Source organism: Pinus tabuliformis, chromosome 3_1, assembly GCF_031772625.1.
Source record: "Pinus tabuliformis cultivar Carrire ecotype Pingquan chromosome 3_1, CPIR1, whole genome shotgun sequence".
NCBI lineage: Eukaryota > Viridiplantae > Streptophyta > Pinopsida > Pinales > Pinaceae > Pinus > Pinus tabuliformis.
The window spans coordinates 115347349-115363910 of record NC_142301.1 but is presented as its reverse complement, the minus strand read 5'-3'; the positions used below and the strand labels follow the sequence as shown (position 1 = coordinate 115363910).

General features: G+C 36.2%; 1 protein-coding gene across 1 annotated transcript in view; it reads left to right on the top strand.

The window, feature by feature from the left end:
- Positions 1–15415, top strand: part of HGO (homogentisate 1,2-dioxygenase) — a 150430-nt gene extending 135015 nt beyond the window's left edge. Inside the window, exons 6-9 of the mRNA XM_089410868.1 lie at positions 7374–7443; positions 7544–7698; positions 14584–14667; positions 14778–15415. Coding sequence (XP_089266994.1) covers positions 7374–7443; positions 7544–7698; positions 14584–14667; positions 14778–14984 — 516 coding nt within the window. The 3' untranslated portion in view covers positions 14985–15415. The remainder of the gene's footprint in view (positions 1–7373; positions 7444–7543; positions 7699–14583; positions 14668–14777) is intronic.
- The last annotated feature ends 1147 nt before the right edge of the window (positions 15416–16562 follow it).

Here is a 16562-nt window from a genome sequence, read left to right as displayed (position 1 = left end):
TGTTCACCCTCTCAAGCCAATGCTCTCGGTTCTCATTGATCATTTTGGCAAATTGTTCATTTAGGGTGAGCTCATTAGCTAGTTCAGCCTCTTTCTGTTTTTCTAGCTCCAATGCTCTTTTTAGGCCTCTGGTCCTTGGCCTTCTTCTTGGCACCTGTTCCTCCAAATGGTCACTATATTCTCCATATGCTTCATCAAGTAAAGCCTTAGCCTTTTCAGCCTCCCTCTTTACCTTGATGAGCTGAATCTCCATGAGCTCATGTTTGGTCTCAAACTGCTTGTTTTCCTGCTCATAATAGGAGATGATGTATTTTGCCCTCTGCAAGTTGACCTGGAGCTCCCCGATGAGTGCATCCTTTTCTTTGATGACAATGCTTGTGCTCTCACTGTCATCATGCTCACTTAGGTCAACTAAGTTAAAATCCTGTTCTATCTCATGGAGGTCCTCTTGCTGCTGCTGGATCTCTGTCATCTTTTCCTTACCCTTCTGTACTTGCTTTGCTGATGAAGAAGGCAAGGCCCCTCCCACAATCTATGGGGCAAACACCTGCCTATGTCCCCTCTGATAAGTATGTGTCAAAGTGCCCAAATCAGCCCCTTTAGGTTTGCTAACCTCAACCTGTTCAATGTGCTCTTGCTCTCTGATTTCATCTCTGTTAGGTGAATGAATATGCTCATGGAATGGTGATGATGGAGGTGATGGTGAGGTTGACTCATTAGATGAGGATGAATGATCTATGGGCTGAGATGGAGGAATGGAGGTGGAAGGATGAGATGATGAAGGGATGCTTTGAACATTCTGAGTAGATGAATGAGTGAATATGGGATTAGCTATGAAGGTACTCCATGCAATGTTGAGTTCCTTGAGATGATAAAGGACTATGATTTTAATGAGGGAATGATGAAAGAGACTCTTCATTTGATCTTTATACTCCCTCTTTTGGGCAATGTAGGCCATCTTCTCAACACTCCAGAAAAGATAGTAGGGTATATTGAGCATTTTTACCCTAGTGAAATGCATTAAAAGCCAGATGTGATAAGAATAGAGCCTAGAAAATCTACCTTCACATGAAAAATATTTCATGATAATCTTCATCATTGGGGCATATCTGTCAAGGAGGTGTGAAAAAGGAAAATAGCCCCTTCTTTCATTTCGATACCTTGGTTTCATGTAAGGCTCATAATAATGTCTCTCCAAATCACCTTGTTTAAACCATTTCTCCCCAACATCTGGGATTCCGGTGGCAGCTGATATAATGGCAGTAGATAAAGTAAAAGTGATACCTGCTAGAGTGACTTGGTTGTCTTGGAGTTTAGCTATGAAGAGCCTAGTCAACTCAGGATGGTGTTGGACTGCTTGAACTTGCTCACAGAAATCATAACAACCTAGCCATTTGAAGGATGTCACAGTCATAGGAGATGCCAAGAGTTCCTTGAGGTCTGTGGGCTCAAATCTATGTATTTTGCCTCCTTTGTGTATTTTATTGACCTCTGTTTCTTCTCTATCTGTTTCCTCTTCCTCACTATGTGGTTTGTATTCCTCATCAGCCATGGTGTTTAATATCAAACCCTAGGGAGGTATAAGGTAGTGGGAATGTAGTTTTTTGGAAATAGGAAATGGGGAAGGGTAAATATGAAGATGATGGGTGAAGGGATATATGTAATGGAGGGGGATATAGGGTAGTAGTATGATAGCTTGGGGATGGGGGAAATTGTTTGCAATATAGGGGGTTTGGGAGCCTAGGTAGTTGTATCACCTAGGACTTAGGGTTTTGGGACAAAGGGTTAGAGGGTATCTGGGATAAAAAGGTTTAGGGAAAGGGAAGGAAGGTGTAGGGGAGTGTATAAAAGGGATTGAGAGTGCAAGGTAGTTTTTGGGGGAGATCTAGGGTTTAGATATAGAATTAAACCAAATCTTCAATTAAACCTTTAAAACACTTTGGGAGTGACTTGAGGAGGAAGAAAAACACATTCCTTAGCTGCTACTTACTTGTTTGGAGGTTGAATGCACTTTGGAGGAGCTGAGGAGGTGACTGTAGCCTTCCTGGACAAACACGCAGCGCCAATGCAGAGTGCGCAGCGCCTCAGGCAAGCGTGCAACGCCTTAAGGGAACGCGCATCACCTTAAGGAAATGTGCAGTGCCAGGTAAACGCGCAGCGCCAGAAGAGAACGCGCAACACCTACTCTGTTCTGCTGATTTTCGCCCTGAACTGTGAAAAGGGTCTCTTGGGGTTTGCTCAATTAGTGGTAAGAGGCAAATGAAGCTGAGTTTGAAGCCAAGAAGTCCTTTATAGCTGAGTGAATTTGATCTTTTAGATTTAAAACCCACTTTCTAATGTTTCATTTCACCTTTTTGACCTCTTTGCTAATTTCCTTTCTGACTTTTTCCTTTGCAGGTGGATGATGTTGGAGTTTTGGCCATTTTTACTTTTGAATAGTGCTTGGATGATATTGGCAATAGAGTTTGAGAAAAAAACTAGGAATAGTGACTTATTACATATGATAAACATAAAATTAAATAAGTAAAATTAAATTATTACATCTCTCTTTTTGAAATAAAATTACAATCTGAAACAAAACTTATACTTTTGGAATGAAAATTAGAGCTCTGGCAACCATAGTTACATGTTTGCAAATCCTTTTTGAATGAAAAGGGGATATTATTTCTTTCACTCTCATGCTTTTGCTAGCTTTATGTAGTGAATGGTGTTTTTATTGGACCTTGGAGGAATGAAACCTAGTGACCTAATGGGACCTTGAATAACTAGACTTCATGTAGACTTGATTGACATAAGACATGATGAAATGAGCTTTTAAAATGAATGTATGCTCAGTAAGACATAGGAAGGTGGGCCAACAAATATTGATTTTTTGAGGGAGAGTGGGATTTTGACTTGGGCTACCATCAATGAGTAAATTTTTTGCATGAGGACCTAGGTGGAATGATAAAAATTTCAACATGGGACACTAATATGATATAAAAGAGGAGTTTTGATCACTGATGGCAATATGCAAATACTAACTCTATCGTACTTCACACTCTTTTTCTGCTTCTCTTGCTTGAAGATCAAACTTGTTGAATAAATGTGATAAATAGGTCGAATTGCCTCTCCTTATATAGCCTTTTTGCTGGGTCGAATTGCCCTCATGTAGGCTGACTTCTTGGGGACAGGGCCGACTTGGTGTGGAGGTGACAAATTACCTTTTTGACTCAAAAATAATTCTTTTTACATGATACAAAAGCCCAAGAAGGGTCTAATAAAAATGACAATGACTCTAATGACTCAAGACAAAACCTAGAAGCCTTCAATGGAGGCTTTGACCTAGAAAACTTTGACCCAAGCATGAAACCCATGCTTTAATAAGTCATTTTCTTTAATAATAAATTTTCTTTTTGACAAGTACAATTATGAAGACTGAAGCTAGTTACATTCTTCAACAAAAAGATGATACAATCTTGAAAGAGAAAGCAATTAAATAAATTGGACAACTTGCAAATAAAAATTACTTGTACTTAACAATGAAATATTGCTCAAAGACAACAATGATGTAAAGCTTTGGACTTGATCAAATGAGCATGAGTAAAGTACAAGAGTGAGTTTAAAACACTGGCAAGTAAAAGATGTAAATGCTTTCTAAATCTATTGCATGTACTTGAGAAAGATTTTTAATAATTCAATAAGATGCTAACTTTCAAATGCATGCAAATAAGAGACTTCCAAAATGTGTTGTGGTGCTTGTGTGCCAAATGTGTTCTTGGTTGATTTTAGTTAATGCCTATTCTAGGGTGATCTCTTCCCCTCAACTCCTTTAACTTGATAAGTACTAGAGGTGAGTTGCAAGAAGGCTAGGACAAGGAGGCACTAGTCTATCGTTAACAATACCCGCCTAGTTCTTCATGCAATCCACATGCCTTCATTCCTACAAGGGAACTAAGCCACATAAGAGAACTGCAAGGTTATACATTTTAACCCTTCATCCAAACTCAAATCAAAGAATTTGAATGAAAGCTAAGGAAGATTGTCCTAAAATTCTATCAACCAAGCTTATGCTTGGAGGTTAATTTTAGAAGTGCAAGTAGTGATGCAAAGATGTTTTGCAAGTAAAGATAGTATTCCAAATGTGAAGTGCTTCAAGATGTTTCAAAGAAATATACTCATTCACAATTTAGGACATAAAATACTTGCATAAATGAAAGGAAATGAAACTTGAACGATGCTAAAAAATAGCTGCAAATTAGATGTTTAAATCAACGAATTAACATGAATGTGGAAGAATATTAGCCTTGGAAAATGATCTTGAATGTAAACTAGGAAATAAGAGCATGAAAGAAAATATATATCAGCAAGAAGAACAAGTTATATTAGCTGCAAAAATGAGTTATATCAGTTGCTAAATCAGATCTAAAAACGCTCCAAAATGACAATATAAAGTGAGTGTGAGATCTATGGCGTGTGAGAAATGAAAATTAAATTGCAGAAAATTAAATCTAATTAATCAAAACTTCAGATCACAGACATGCAAAGGATCCTCTCACAAGAGAGGGGTGGGATGCCAAGAGGATAATCCTCAAGCTCCCCCAAAGAAGCTTTTTTATTTTATTAAATGAGGAAGCCCTTTAATGAAATGAGGACTTAGATCTTTGAGGGGAGTTTACAAAGAGCTCAAAGAGCAATTACTCAAATAAACTAAATAAAGAAAATGAAAGAACAATTACAATTGCTTCTAGCAAGGTACAATAAGAAGCCCCAAATGGGATACTTTGTTTTCTTCAAGGTGAATAATTTCTCAACCAATGGGCCTTCATGAGGAAACTCCTTGCAATAAAAGGTGAGAGAAAGGAAATAGCTTGTAAGAGAAGAGATTGGACAAGAAAGGCTCCAACAATATGTTTTTTGATATTCAAACAATATTTCTAAAAATGAAACCCTCCAATCCTCCTAGAAATCTACACAAGGCAAGAGAGAAAAAATGGTTAGTTTCACGATTATTTTCAAGTAGTAATGTACAATATGGAACAAATGCATGCAACAAGAGAAGAAACTTCCTCTCTTGCGCAAGCAAAGGAAATGCTAGGCCTTTCCACAAGCTCTCAAAGCTAGATAAAATCAATTCAAGCACATAATATAGATCAAGAAAGATTTGAATTTCAATTTTGTGATCTTAGCAAGCTAAGGTAAAGAAAACCCCCTTCTTCGATTTCTTTTGATGAGATCTTTGAGAGAAACTTGGTATGGGTCCTTCTACTCTTGTCCTTGAGAGTGAGTTCGTCTATATGAAGAGTTACCCCACGCCCAAAATCCTTCAACAAATCGTTAGATTTCTACACACTTTGAAAAATATGTTAGCACTCATAAAGGGATTAGATTGTACAATGGAAGAAAAGGCTAGAGATTCAACTGAGAATCTTCTAGTGCTCCTCTTCCTAGAGTATTTCTCTAATCCAAAAATTATGCAAGGTAACTTACATACATTAATCCAAAAAAATGGCAAAATGAGAGCTAATACAATCTAGAATCCATGTAGAAAATGAAGCATAGAATTTGAAATAATATCACCTTACAATCATAAGGAGAACACCAACACAGGATAGTACCCCAAAGTCTTTTATTATAGCATAAAGAAGTGAGTACAAATTGCAGTAGAGTCTCCCCAAGCACAATAGCTCGTTCCATGATGAGACAATAGGAGCCCAAGGGTCGTATAAATAGGAGAATAGGAGCAAATCCCAATGCATATACTAAATGTCAAGTGGAGAGGGAGGCGATCCCAAGAAGCCAAGTTGAATTCCCAATCAAGGCACATGTGAGATCAAACAAGTCGATTTTCCCTTGATGTGGCAGCGTATCCCAACCAAAGAATGCAAGTTCCTCATGTGCCAAAGTAGATGGTTGCGAAGTGTGAAACTTGTAGGTGAAGAGGGAGCCAACTCCCATCGAATCTCAACAACCAAATTCAAGGAGTGACACCTCTCAAATATCCCATGCGTAGAAGGTGCCAAACAAGGAATGCGTGGAGCTGAACTGGTTCTGTGTGGAGATGAAGCAGGTAGATGTGTACAAGTGTGAGGAATAGTGGAGTTGTAGTGGAGACAAGACTCCATTAAACTCCCAACCAAAATTCCCATCAAATATTCTCCATCATGCATTGATCCTCAAGAGATTTCGAGCTGCCATGTCACCAAATCGAATCCCTCAATCTGGCCCACAAACTCGACTTCCTCTGGTGCAATAACTCTTGTGATGACTCATGTGCCAATTCATCTCTTTGACTGCCTCTTGACTTTCCTTTTGACTTGAGTGATTTTCCAAGTCATTTCCATATCATTCTGGCATGTGGGAATTTTTTTATTTTTCTCCACTTTATTTATTTCTGGTTCAATTTATTGCCTCATTTTCCTGTAGACTTAGGAAAAGTGGGTTTTGAGGGCCTATAAGTGAGTTTTCACCCCTCAAAGTGTGTCTTAATAGAAAGTTGAGGTCTAATTTTGATTATTCATACCCCACAACTTCTCTAGACATCACTTATTACAATTTACATAATTTTTTTATTTAAAATCCGTCCGACCAGAAATTTTAACAATTTAAAAAATGACACCTAGACCTAATAAAATTTTGTGAAATTTTACAAGTGATCTAACATGGTAATATGCATTGACTCTAGACACTAGGACTCACTTAAGGCCTTACCATCAAGCCACACTCCAACTTTGGGGTATATCTGGGAGAAAAAACTCAATTAATTATTATGCGTTGAAAAACAAAATAATTAATTAAGTGAAAAAAAACTCCCTAGAGTGAACTCACTTGATAGCGAAGTCATAAGCTACCTAGGCCTGTTACATGGCTTTATTCATCTTGCTAGCATCACGTTTACAATATCCCTGCAGGGCTGCAGAATCTGAGTACAATGAAGAAAAAGAGAGAGAAAGGGCTTAGAAGCCTTGATGAATCTGGAACATCTATAAGTGCAGGAATGCTCTGAGATATCCTTGGGCATGGAGTCTTCAAGTGCAACTTTAGTGATCAACCAATGGAAGTTTTTTTACTCATTTGATAGGGTATTGCCCACAAAGAGTATCGTTGTATATTACTGGCACTTCCATCTTAAGTTGACAAGAAAAGTTTTATGACTACCAATGAATTCACTTCTTTTAGTAAAGCTTGTAATATGTACTATTTGTCAATTGAAAGCGACATCTATTGATATCCTCCAATTTTTTTATTTTTTTATCTTCCCGGTCATTATCTGACTGTGCTTATCTTCAATTTGAGTTTATGTCTATCATATAAACAAGTAATTCTGGTTTTTATTAGTTAAAATTTTCACAATATCTTGACTGAATTTTAATGTCTTTGGAAATAATGTGCAGTACGATTTGAAGAAGTTCTGTCCTTTCAATACTGTTTTATTTGATCATGGTGACCCATCAATAAACACAGGTAGTTAATTGTTTCTGAAATTTAATATTTTTATTACTTCACACTTGTATTCAACATTGTCCGTCTTATTGTTTTTATGAGTGTTGTTGTCATCTTGCAGTTCTGACAGTTCCATCAGAAAAACCAGGAGTAGCTGTGGTTGACTTTGTCATTTTTCCACCTCGCTGGCTGGTAGCAGAACATACCTTCCGTCCTCCATATTACCACCGTAACTGCATGAGTGAATTTATGGGCCTGATTTATGGCAGTTATGAGGTTAGTAGATTATACAACAATCACATTCTTTTTGTTATACACCTAATAAACAATAATAACCATTTAAATCATTTATGTTCTTGATGAAGAGTTACTGCCCTTCTTAATATGCATATAAAGATAGAAATTTTATTCTTCCATGGTGATCTAATTTTTAGTATACCCGAGGATGCATAACTATATATGATCTAACTATATATATTTTAAGCCGTTCAGTTTGTAAAATATTTCGTCTTGTTTTATTCTTCGTTATCTGTTTCATCCGTTGTTCCTGTGTTACTTAATCTCTTGAAGAAATTACATTCATAAAAAAAGATAGTAATAGTTTATTGGTTTTCTATATTACATTTCTTTCATTGATAGCCATTTGACCAGAATCTTTAACCATGTCTTGCATCCTCTTTTTCATCTGTCTCTTTCGTTATGTTGAATTCTTGTGCATCCATTTTCTGCCTTGTGCGTACTATTCTACTATTGCGTATATTTTTGCCCCATCTTCCACCCATTTTCCACCAAATGCTGTTTATCGTACATTGTTTGTTGTTGCTTATCATCATCTGCTGTTGAAAGTGGTTCCTCTCCTTCACTGTCTCGGGAATCTGTTGCCATTGGCAGGTCAGGAAACATTAGGATTTTTAGAATAGAATAAAATAAAAGGAATATTCTTCCAAAAGGTACAAGCTTCAAATTACCAAGTAAGAATAAAATTACCTTTTCTTTCTACGAACATTGTGATTGGCTTAGTAGCCTTTTGTTTTTTGTCAATTCTTGGTGTCGATTACTTTCTCTCTACGGTAATGTTGTTCATTGCTTTATAATTTGCACTTTCTCCATTTACCGTCTATCTTAGGCACTGCCATTATTGCGAAACTGAAATAAAATCATATTAATGTTCACTTATGACAGGGTAGTTCATTGGAACCAGGAAGCACCACATACAAAAATATCAATGAGTATGCAAAAGGCATCTACCGAGAATAGAACAGAAAAACCTAAAGCTAAAACAACATAAAGAAAACCCTACACATTGTAGGGAGTCAGCTATAAAATTTACTTGGCACGAAGAAAAGCCTACATATCTTATGTAGTCAGCTATAAAATCTGCTTGGCGTGAAGAAAACCATGCATAACATAGGGAGTCAGCTTTTAATATACTTGGAAAATATTATCCTTGTATATCACTCCTTGAATTGCTCTTTGTAGTTAATTACAATTTAAACCTTTCTCTTATTAATGACAAAATATGGAATAATTGTATGGCTATTTACAATACGAAGGGCAGCTATAGGTGAGACATCAATTATATTGTTTTCAACTAAGGTTAGCATAATTAAATAAATTTAGCTACCTGAGCAAATAAATCACATAATTGAAGCTGTTACATTACACAGGAAGATACATTATTATCAATCATCATACATACAAAAATAATGGCCCACCGGCCACAGAAGCCAAGCAAAAACATTTCTAATAAAAATTTTGGGATATTAACATGGTTTTCCATCATCACTTGCCTGTTTGTTGGTGGGACTTAACGTGAGGGATCTTAACAGTTGACCTCTATTTGCTGTGTTGGCTTCGAGAGGATGAAATGTGTAGATTAACAGTAGGGTACTTGCCCTACCAAGGCAGCTTCTGATTATGCCTCCTTACAAGTTCTTCCATGGGAGTTGTGGCCTGCAATTGTTTTACATCTCCACTTTTTGTGAAATTGAACTTTGGCATACTTGTATGCTTGATAGGATCACATTCTACTGTAGGCTGATTATATGATATATGGTTTTCATTGGAGGTAGTTCTATTGACTCCTTAAAATTGTCAAAGCTACTTTCATCGAATCTGCACTTGTTGATCTTATCTCTGCATTGCTGACCTCATCACATTGGGAGATCTAGCTTTAGGTTGCTTCAACACAAGTAATACGATCTTTGGAGAAGTGTTGAGCAATTTCTTGCCTAGTGTTATCTGTGATTAAAGTTATTTTTCTGAGTTGTTGGTGAAGGATTTTCTGTTAATTCTTTTATACCAGATCTGATTTACTTTACTTCAACAATTTATTAAAAAACCAGAAAATATTTATCTCAAATATTTCTGAAATCGCTGATAAAATAAACTCACTGGTATATTAACTCAGAAAATAAAATGCAGCGGAGATAAAAACTGGGAAATAAATCACACTACAATGACAAAGTTGTGCCCAACACAATGTTCCTTCATATTAAATTTGTCAGAAAAATTTGGGCCTAGACTCATGGAGAATACACCAGCAAATACGACTGTTGTGAGCCTGGAACTCAGATCCACTGGAAAAATCGGCCTCAAGGAAATTGACCTCTGGAAATATGCACTATTGAAGGCTGAAGCAACTCGACCTCTAGAAAAATTTAGCCTCCCTCACCAGCAATTCGGACCCTTTTTTCCCTCATATGGCCCCTACGCACTTGAGAAATTCGGCCTTTGGATATTTCGGCCCTTCTATTCAACTGACTTGGCCTCTCTCTTTCTTAGCTTCGGCTTCCTTGAAATTTCTCCCAAAAGTCCCTGCTGCAATTCTCCTCACTTCTCTTCAGTCTAATCGAATTTCTCGCTCTTAAGAAAATCGCTTCCTCAACATGATGTGTCTTCGCCTCTCTCTTAGGCTTATATCTATAATTTCATTAAATGAAAATCCCTAACCCTAATCTCCTAAGTGATCAATGGCTAGGAGTAAATCCTAAGCCTCATTTGAGATCAACGGTTGAGATTATATCTATAAGTCACTTAAATAATTTAAATATTTATCCTTGGAAATTTAGCCTAATAGTCCGCAATAATAAATTAAATTAATTATTGTACTTTTCTGAAGTTAAAACTTAGGAAAGAGACCATATTAGTTGCTTCTCTCGAACAACCACCTAAAGAGGACATCACTTCTACATGAAGAGACACCAAAGCCTATGTAGAAGACCTTTTGATGCTACAAAATTCAACATTTTCCATCCTTGATGAAGTTGTGTTGTTTTGAGTTTCCCTTAAAACACAACATTTTTGACCCACAAGTACGATCTTCCAAATACAATGTTGCAGACTTCTAATGAAGCTATGTTGCACTCTATCTCTTTCATCTTTGTAGGTGTGATTGATAAGAATTGAGCACGAGCAAGACAACATAACAAGCTCTAATACCATGTTAAGAATCAAGGACAAGCAAGCATAACAAGAAAATTGGTGTAGACAGTATTGCTATTTCTTAATGGATCATTATCATTGAGATTGAATTCTTTACTTTCCATGGAAAAATACCATAGATACATGGGGCTTTGATACCATGTTAAGAATTGAGCACAAGCGAGCAACAACAACAAATTGGCGGAAATGGCTTTATGCCATTCTCAACATATTCTATTGATATCATGATATGAATTTATAGTACAACGATTTAACCACCGTAGATCTAGATCTAACTGACAACTCATCAGTGGATCATGACAACACCTTATCAAAGATAAGGTTTACAACTCATGATAATTATGGTCTCAAACTTTGTGATTGTCTAGGGACTCAGTGTAACATTTGAACTTACATTCTTTATTCTTGTCTGTGATTAAAGCAATTTTTCTACGAATTTTAGTGAGCCTTTCCCATACTTGATGAACTTGTGTTGGTTGAGTCTCCAATAAAACTCAACTTGTTTGAGCCACAAGTACAAGCTTCCACATACAATGTCTACAATCTATCTTGTCCATGTTTGTAGGTGTGATCAGTGTTATCTGAGTTGGACTGAAATTGGTGGAATTGGCTGATCCAACCATTTTGGTGCCTAAACCAATCCAACTTGTGGCATAGAATCGGAAAAGTTAAGTTCGATACCAAGGCGACCTTTTTTCAGTGAACCAATCGGTTTTGTATGAAACCGGGTGATTCTATAGGAAATTGGTTGGTTTTGTATAATGCAACCAAGGATCATTCGAACATAAATTTAAAAAAAGATAATAATAATTTATGACTGGAACAACCTAATTTATGTAAATAATGGTCATGTTAAATTCTTAAGTAAATGGATAAAAATGAAAGATAAAAAGATGTTGTCACTTTATCTCTCATTTTCATCCTTTTATTTAAATTTTTAACATTACCATTAATTGTTTTAGGATGTTTGAGAGTGGTTCCAACCTCATTGGAATTCTTATGGAGAATGTAGAATTTTAGATCCCACTCAAAATCTAGTAGACTTAACAGTTTTAAGATTTCAGGATTAGAGGGTTGCAACATATCCATTGGATTCTATCATTTACGAGGATATGGAATTAGCATTTAATCAAGAGCACCAAGCCCTCTATGTACCTCGATGTTGGTGGCATTGATTATTGAACTCCTCTATCATGACCCTAGTAAAATTGTACCTATCACTCAAACAAAATCTAGACTTGACATGTTAAGCTTTTTCTATTTTATTTTAATGCTTAAATGGTGATATTGATGATGAGGATCCCAATATATGCAATGATTTTGATGTTATGTAGGCATTTGTTGTAGCATGATTTTTTTTTGGACTATAGAGACCATCTATAACCTCTTTGTTGATGTATTTTGGTTTAGAGATGTATTGCACTAAGTGCTATTTTGGTTACATGTGCTCGTATTTGCTATATAAATGAGAGCTTTTGCATATTTGTGTATAAATGGTTTGCATTTGAATATACATGCTTCTCTTTAAAATTTGAAGATTATATGTATTTTTCGGTCGACTGGTTTTTTGGTCTGGTTTTTTCTGGTTCCAGTCTGGTTTCAGACCTGTTCCTGTTTCGGGGGGTCAACTAGTTTGATGACTGGTTTGGTTCTGATAACATTGGGTGTGATTGATAGGTTGAACTTACATTCTCTAAAGATGGCTATGTTTATGTCATCATGCTGCCACCCCAGCGATTATGATTGCTCATTTGGTATTCTCCCATGGTCAAATTGCTTGATCCAAGTTTTCTTGATCAACTACTTCTGGTTGTCAGTGTTAACTTTTGCTGCAGTAGGGACGATAGTTTTCTTCATTCAGAATCTTGAACAACTGCCCCCTACAAAGTGGGAGTTGAATAGTTTCCTATTCTTGGCAGTTAATGTCAATTTCTTATAAATGTCTACTATGGTTTTTATTAGATCTCAAGGATCCTGTACTTTCAATTCCTTTGTTACTGTTGTGTTTGGTTGCAGGAACTAGCAGTTCTCCCTTTTGTGCTTGAGCTTTTCTACAATGCCTTTACAAGTCCTTTCTCTTCATTGATGCCCCTAGTGACTTGCCTGTCAGAGGTATACCTCTGCTTAGTACTATCAGGAACAATTAACAACTGCTTATTCTTATATTTTATGATATTGATGTTTTTCAAGAGCCAACCACATTACCTTTGTTTCCCTTACCGCTTTTGGCCTCTATTGCCAACATCTTAAAATGGGCATCTTCTCGTATCTGCATTCAAGGACAAACAAGTCTATTTCTCTGCCTTGGAAATTGACGTAAAAGAGTTTTCTTATGTACTTCAGGACAACAACCTCCTCACCTTCAGGGATTTTCAACTCTATGATGAATTGATGGAACCTATGGCATAAAAGAGCTTGCTTCTCTGTGTTCATTCTCCCATCAAACGTCTCGATGTTCATCTTTGCATCCAATCTGAAAATGTTTTGCTGAGGTGCAAGGATATCCTATAATCTTGGATTCCTGCTTTCTTGTTGGCCAGCATCATCATTGGGAATCACATTGCCGATAACCCATTTGGCCTTGTGACTTGTGTAGGCAAGAATGATATCAACCAGGCCAAAATGTGAAAAAAAAGAGAACAACTTATTATCAACCATCCCTTTACTTTCGATGATATATGTGGTACATTGGTATGAAAATAAAAATGTAGATAATAGATATTATTGTGGACATGATCATGTTAACATAATCGATAAGCCTCTTCCTAGAGGCTTGGAAGCTGAAGTGTATATGTCTCAATAAACTGTTTGGTCCTGTGACTCGTCTAGGTAAAGAGGAATTATCTGGGCTAAAAAGTATAAGAAAATAGGACAAATAAATTTAATGTATGTTTCCACTTTAGAGTTCATGGGTTCAAAAAGGTAAAGTATGTACACCTCCATACTAAGTAGTCAAATCGCTGTATCAAGGGGATCATCTTGTCCCATTATCATAAAATAAATAATTAACATTATTAATGACATAATCATGTTAACATACTGCATATGTCTATACCTGCTACCTAGAGGCTTGGAAGCTGAAGTGTGTATGTCTCCATGACTTTTTATATGAAAAATGTCCCATTATCATAAAATAAAAAATTAACATTATTAATGACATAACCATGTTAACATACTACATAGGTCTATACCTGCTACCTAGCGGCTTGGAAGCTGAAGTGTGTATGTCTCTATAACTTTTTATATGAAAAATGTAAACAAGTAAACAAGCACGACTGGAGTCCAGATGCAGCACTTTAGTCGGATAAAACTGTTTCCGTCTCCTATTCTTGGTACCCGTATGCGTACTTGTCCTCAAAGAAAGAGGGATTATATTAATGCCACTAATTATTAGAAAAGTGCAATGGAACTCGAAAATATAGAAAATAGGATAAAGCATAAAATCCTAGAATAGAGCTACATCCATAATGGATAAATCTTCTCTTTAATAGAGTACAGCCATGGGGTAGATGCACAAGGTCTTTGAGAAATGTTCTATGTTTCTGTTTTATAAAAAAATTACTTAATAAACAACTGATGTCAAAGACATATTTAATATTTTCATAATCCATAAATGAAATCTTGCTTCAAGTGGAATTGCTTTCCAGCAGTCTATCACCAGTGAAGAGTATGTGGCTATTACACCGAAGTAACATTTCGTTATCATCCTTGTTTCAGGCTAAAGCAGATGGATTTCAACCAGGAGGGGCAAGCTTGCACAGCTGCATGACCCCACATGGGCCTGATACTACCACGTTTGAGGTGGGTTTTCTTGCATTGCAGATCCTTAAATGAAAGACATGAAAACACTATTTGTTTCTGTCAGTTTACAAACTCACAAATTTGATTGTCTTTTCTATATGTGGTTTCAGAAAACCATATCTGAAGAGGGCGATGCAAAACCTGCCAAGATAAAAGATACCATGGCTTTCATGTTTGAGTCATCATTGATTCCCAGAATCACACCATGGGTTCTCAAATCTCCCCATTTGGATAACGATTATTACAAGTGCTGGACAGGTCTCAAGTCCCATTTTCACCATGAACATCTGCCTGAAAACGGGGAATTACATAGTTAGTAAATCTGTTTCTGTAAATATGGAGAGATATGTACTAAGATTAGTACCCATCATCAGGTAATTAAGTCTATAGTAATTAGTCTATTACATCATTGTATGTAGAGTTATTGGGTGCCAGAAATGTGCAATGTTAAATAAAACACAACTTTCTGTCCAATGTAAGGGTCCTATAATACACAATATATATATATATATATATATATATATATATATATATATATTGCTTACCCAAATGGGGCATTCTACCTCTTAGCTATTATTGGAAAAATAGCATTTATTGTAGTAAACATGTCTTTTTAAATGGTGAACTTTGTGGCCAAACGTGTTTACAGAATTGTGTGTCTTGGTTGCTCTACTTGGCACTACTACCATGACTGTGTGCTGAGATTTGGCTGAAAATAATAATGCAATAAAGTGTTTTGGAGCTCAAACTTTTTATTTGTGGACATATTTGCTGTGAGATTGGTTTATAATAATGATTCACATAATTATTAGTTCAAATGAACATAAAAAGTATCTATCTGTCCTAAAAAAATAGCTGTGAAAAGCAAATTTAGCCTTGAGAATGGTGGAGAAAGCATTTTGATTTGTGTTGTGAATATAATATATCACTAATAATTAGCATATTGAAGAGGTGTTTATGAATATTCATGAATGGGCACCTTGCCTAGTGTATAAGTAGGGTCCTCATTTGTAAACATATCATATCATATCTCTTGTACATTCAACATTCTTATATAATTATATTACTTTTCCTATAATGGAATTTGCATTTTCTAGATATTTTGAATATTCCACTGAAGTATACAAATTTTGTTCGTTACAATTTGCGAATAATTGTTGAGCGCATATATAATTTTTTAGAAGGAAAATGGATATATAACAACAATCTAAGTAATTTGATTTAGAGCATGTGTTTGGTGGAAATCCATGCACCCTAGGTCTGATCTGTGCCTTAGTTAAGAACATAAACGCACTAGAAAGGCCCAACTTTAAACAACTCTGCACAACAAAATATAACAACAATGAAATCAATAATAGTACACAGGATTTATGGCCCAAACCTATTCCTTTTCAGTCCATCAATAAGAAAATCACAGGGCTCTCGTACCAGGGATCATGGCCCTTTACAATCCTTGTACAAATACCAAATATAATATAAAAGACAAGTTTGTCCTTTGATTGATACAACTAGGGTTGGGACCTTATCTTGCCCATAAAACAAAGAATATACATTGTATTTACTTGTTCTTCTTGTCCTTGACAACCAGTCCTTTTAGTCCTCTTTTATCCACAAGGTCTACTCCTTTAGACCTTTGTCCAACTCAACCTACTTGTTGTCCGCCAGTGGACTACTCCCTTAGCCCACTCAACTTGTTTTCCTTGGGCTATTCCTCTATCCCTCAGTTCATTATACCAGCGTATGTTCAAGCCTCTTTAGTAGCCCCTTTTGTTGTTGTCCTACTCAACAACCTTGCCTTGCACTATTTTCATTAGCGAGCTGCTACAACAACCATCAATCAAACACGACCAACGTTTACATAGTCCCTAAGACACTCGACCCTACTCAAGTAATCC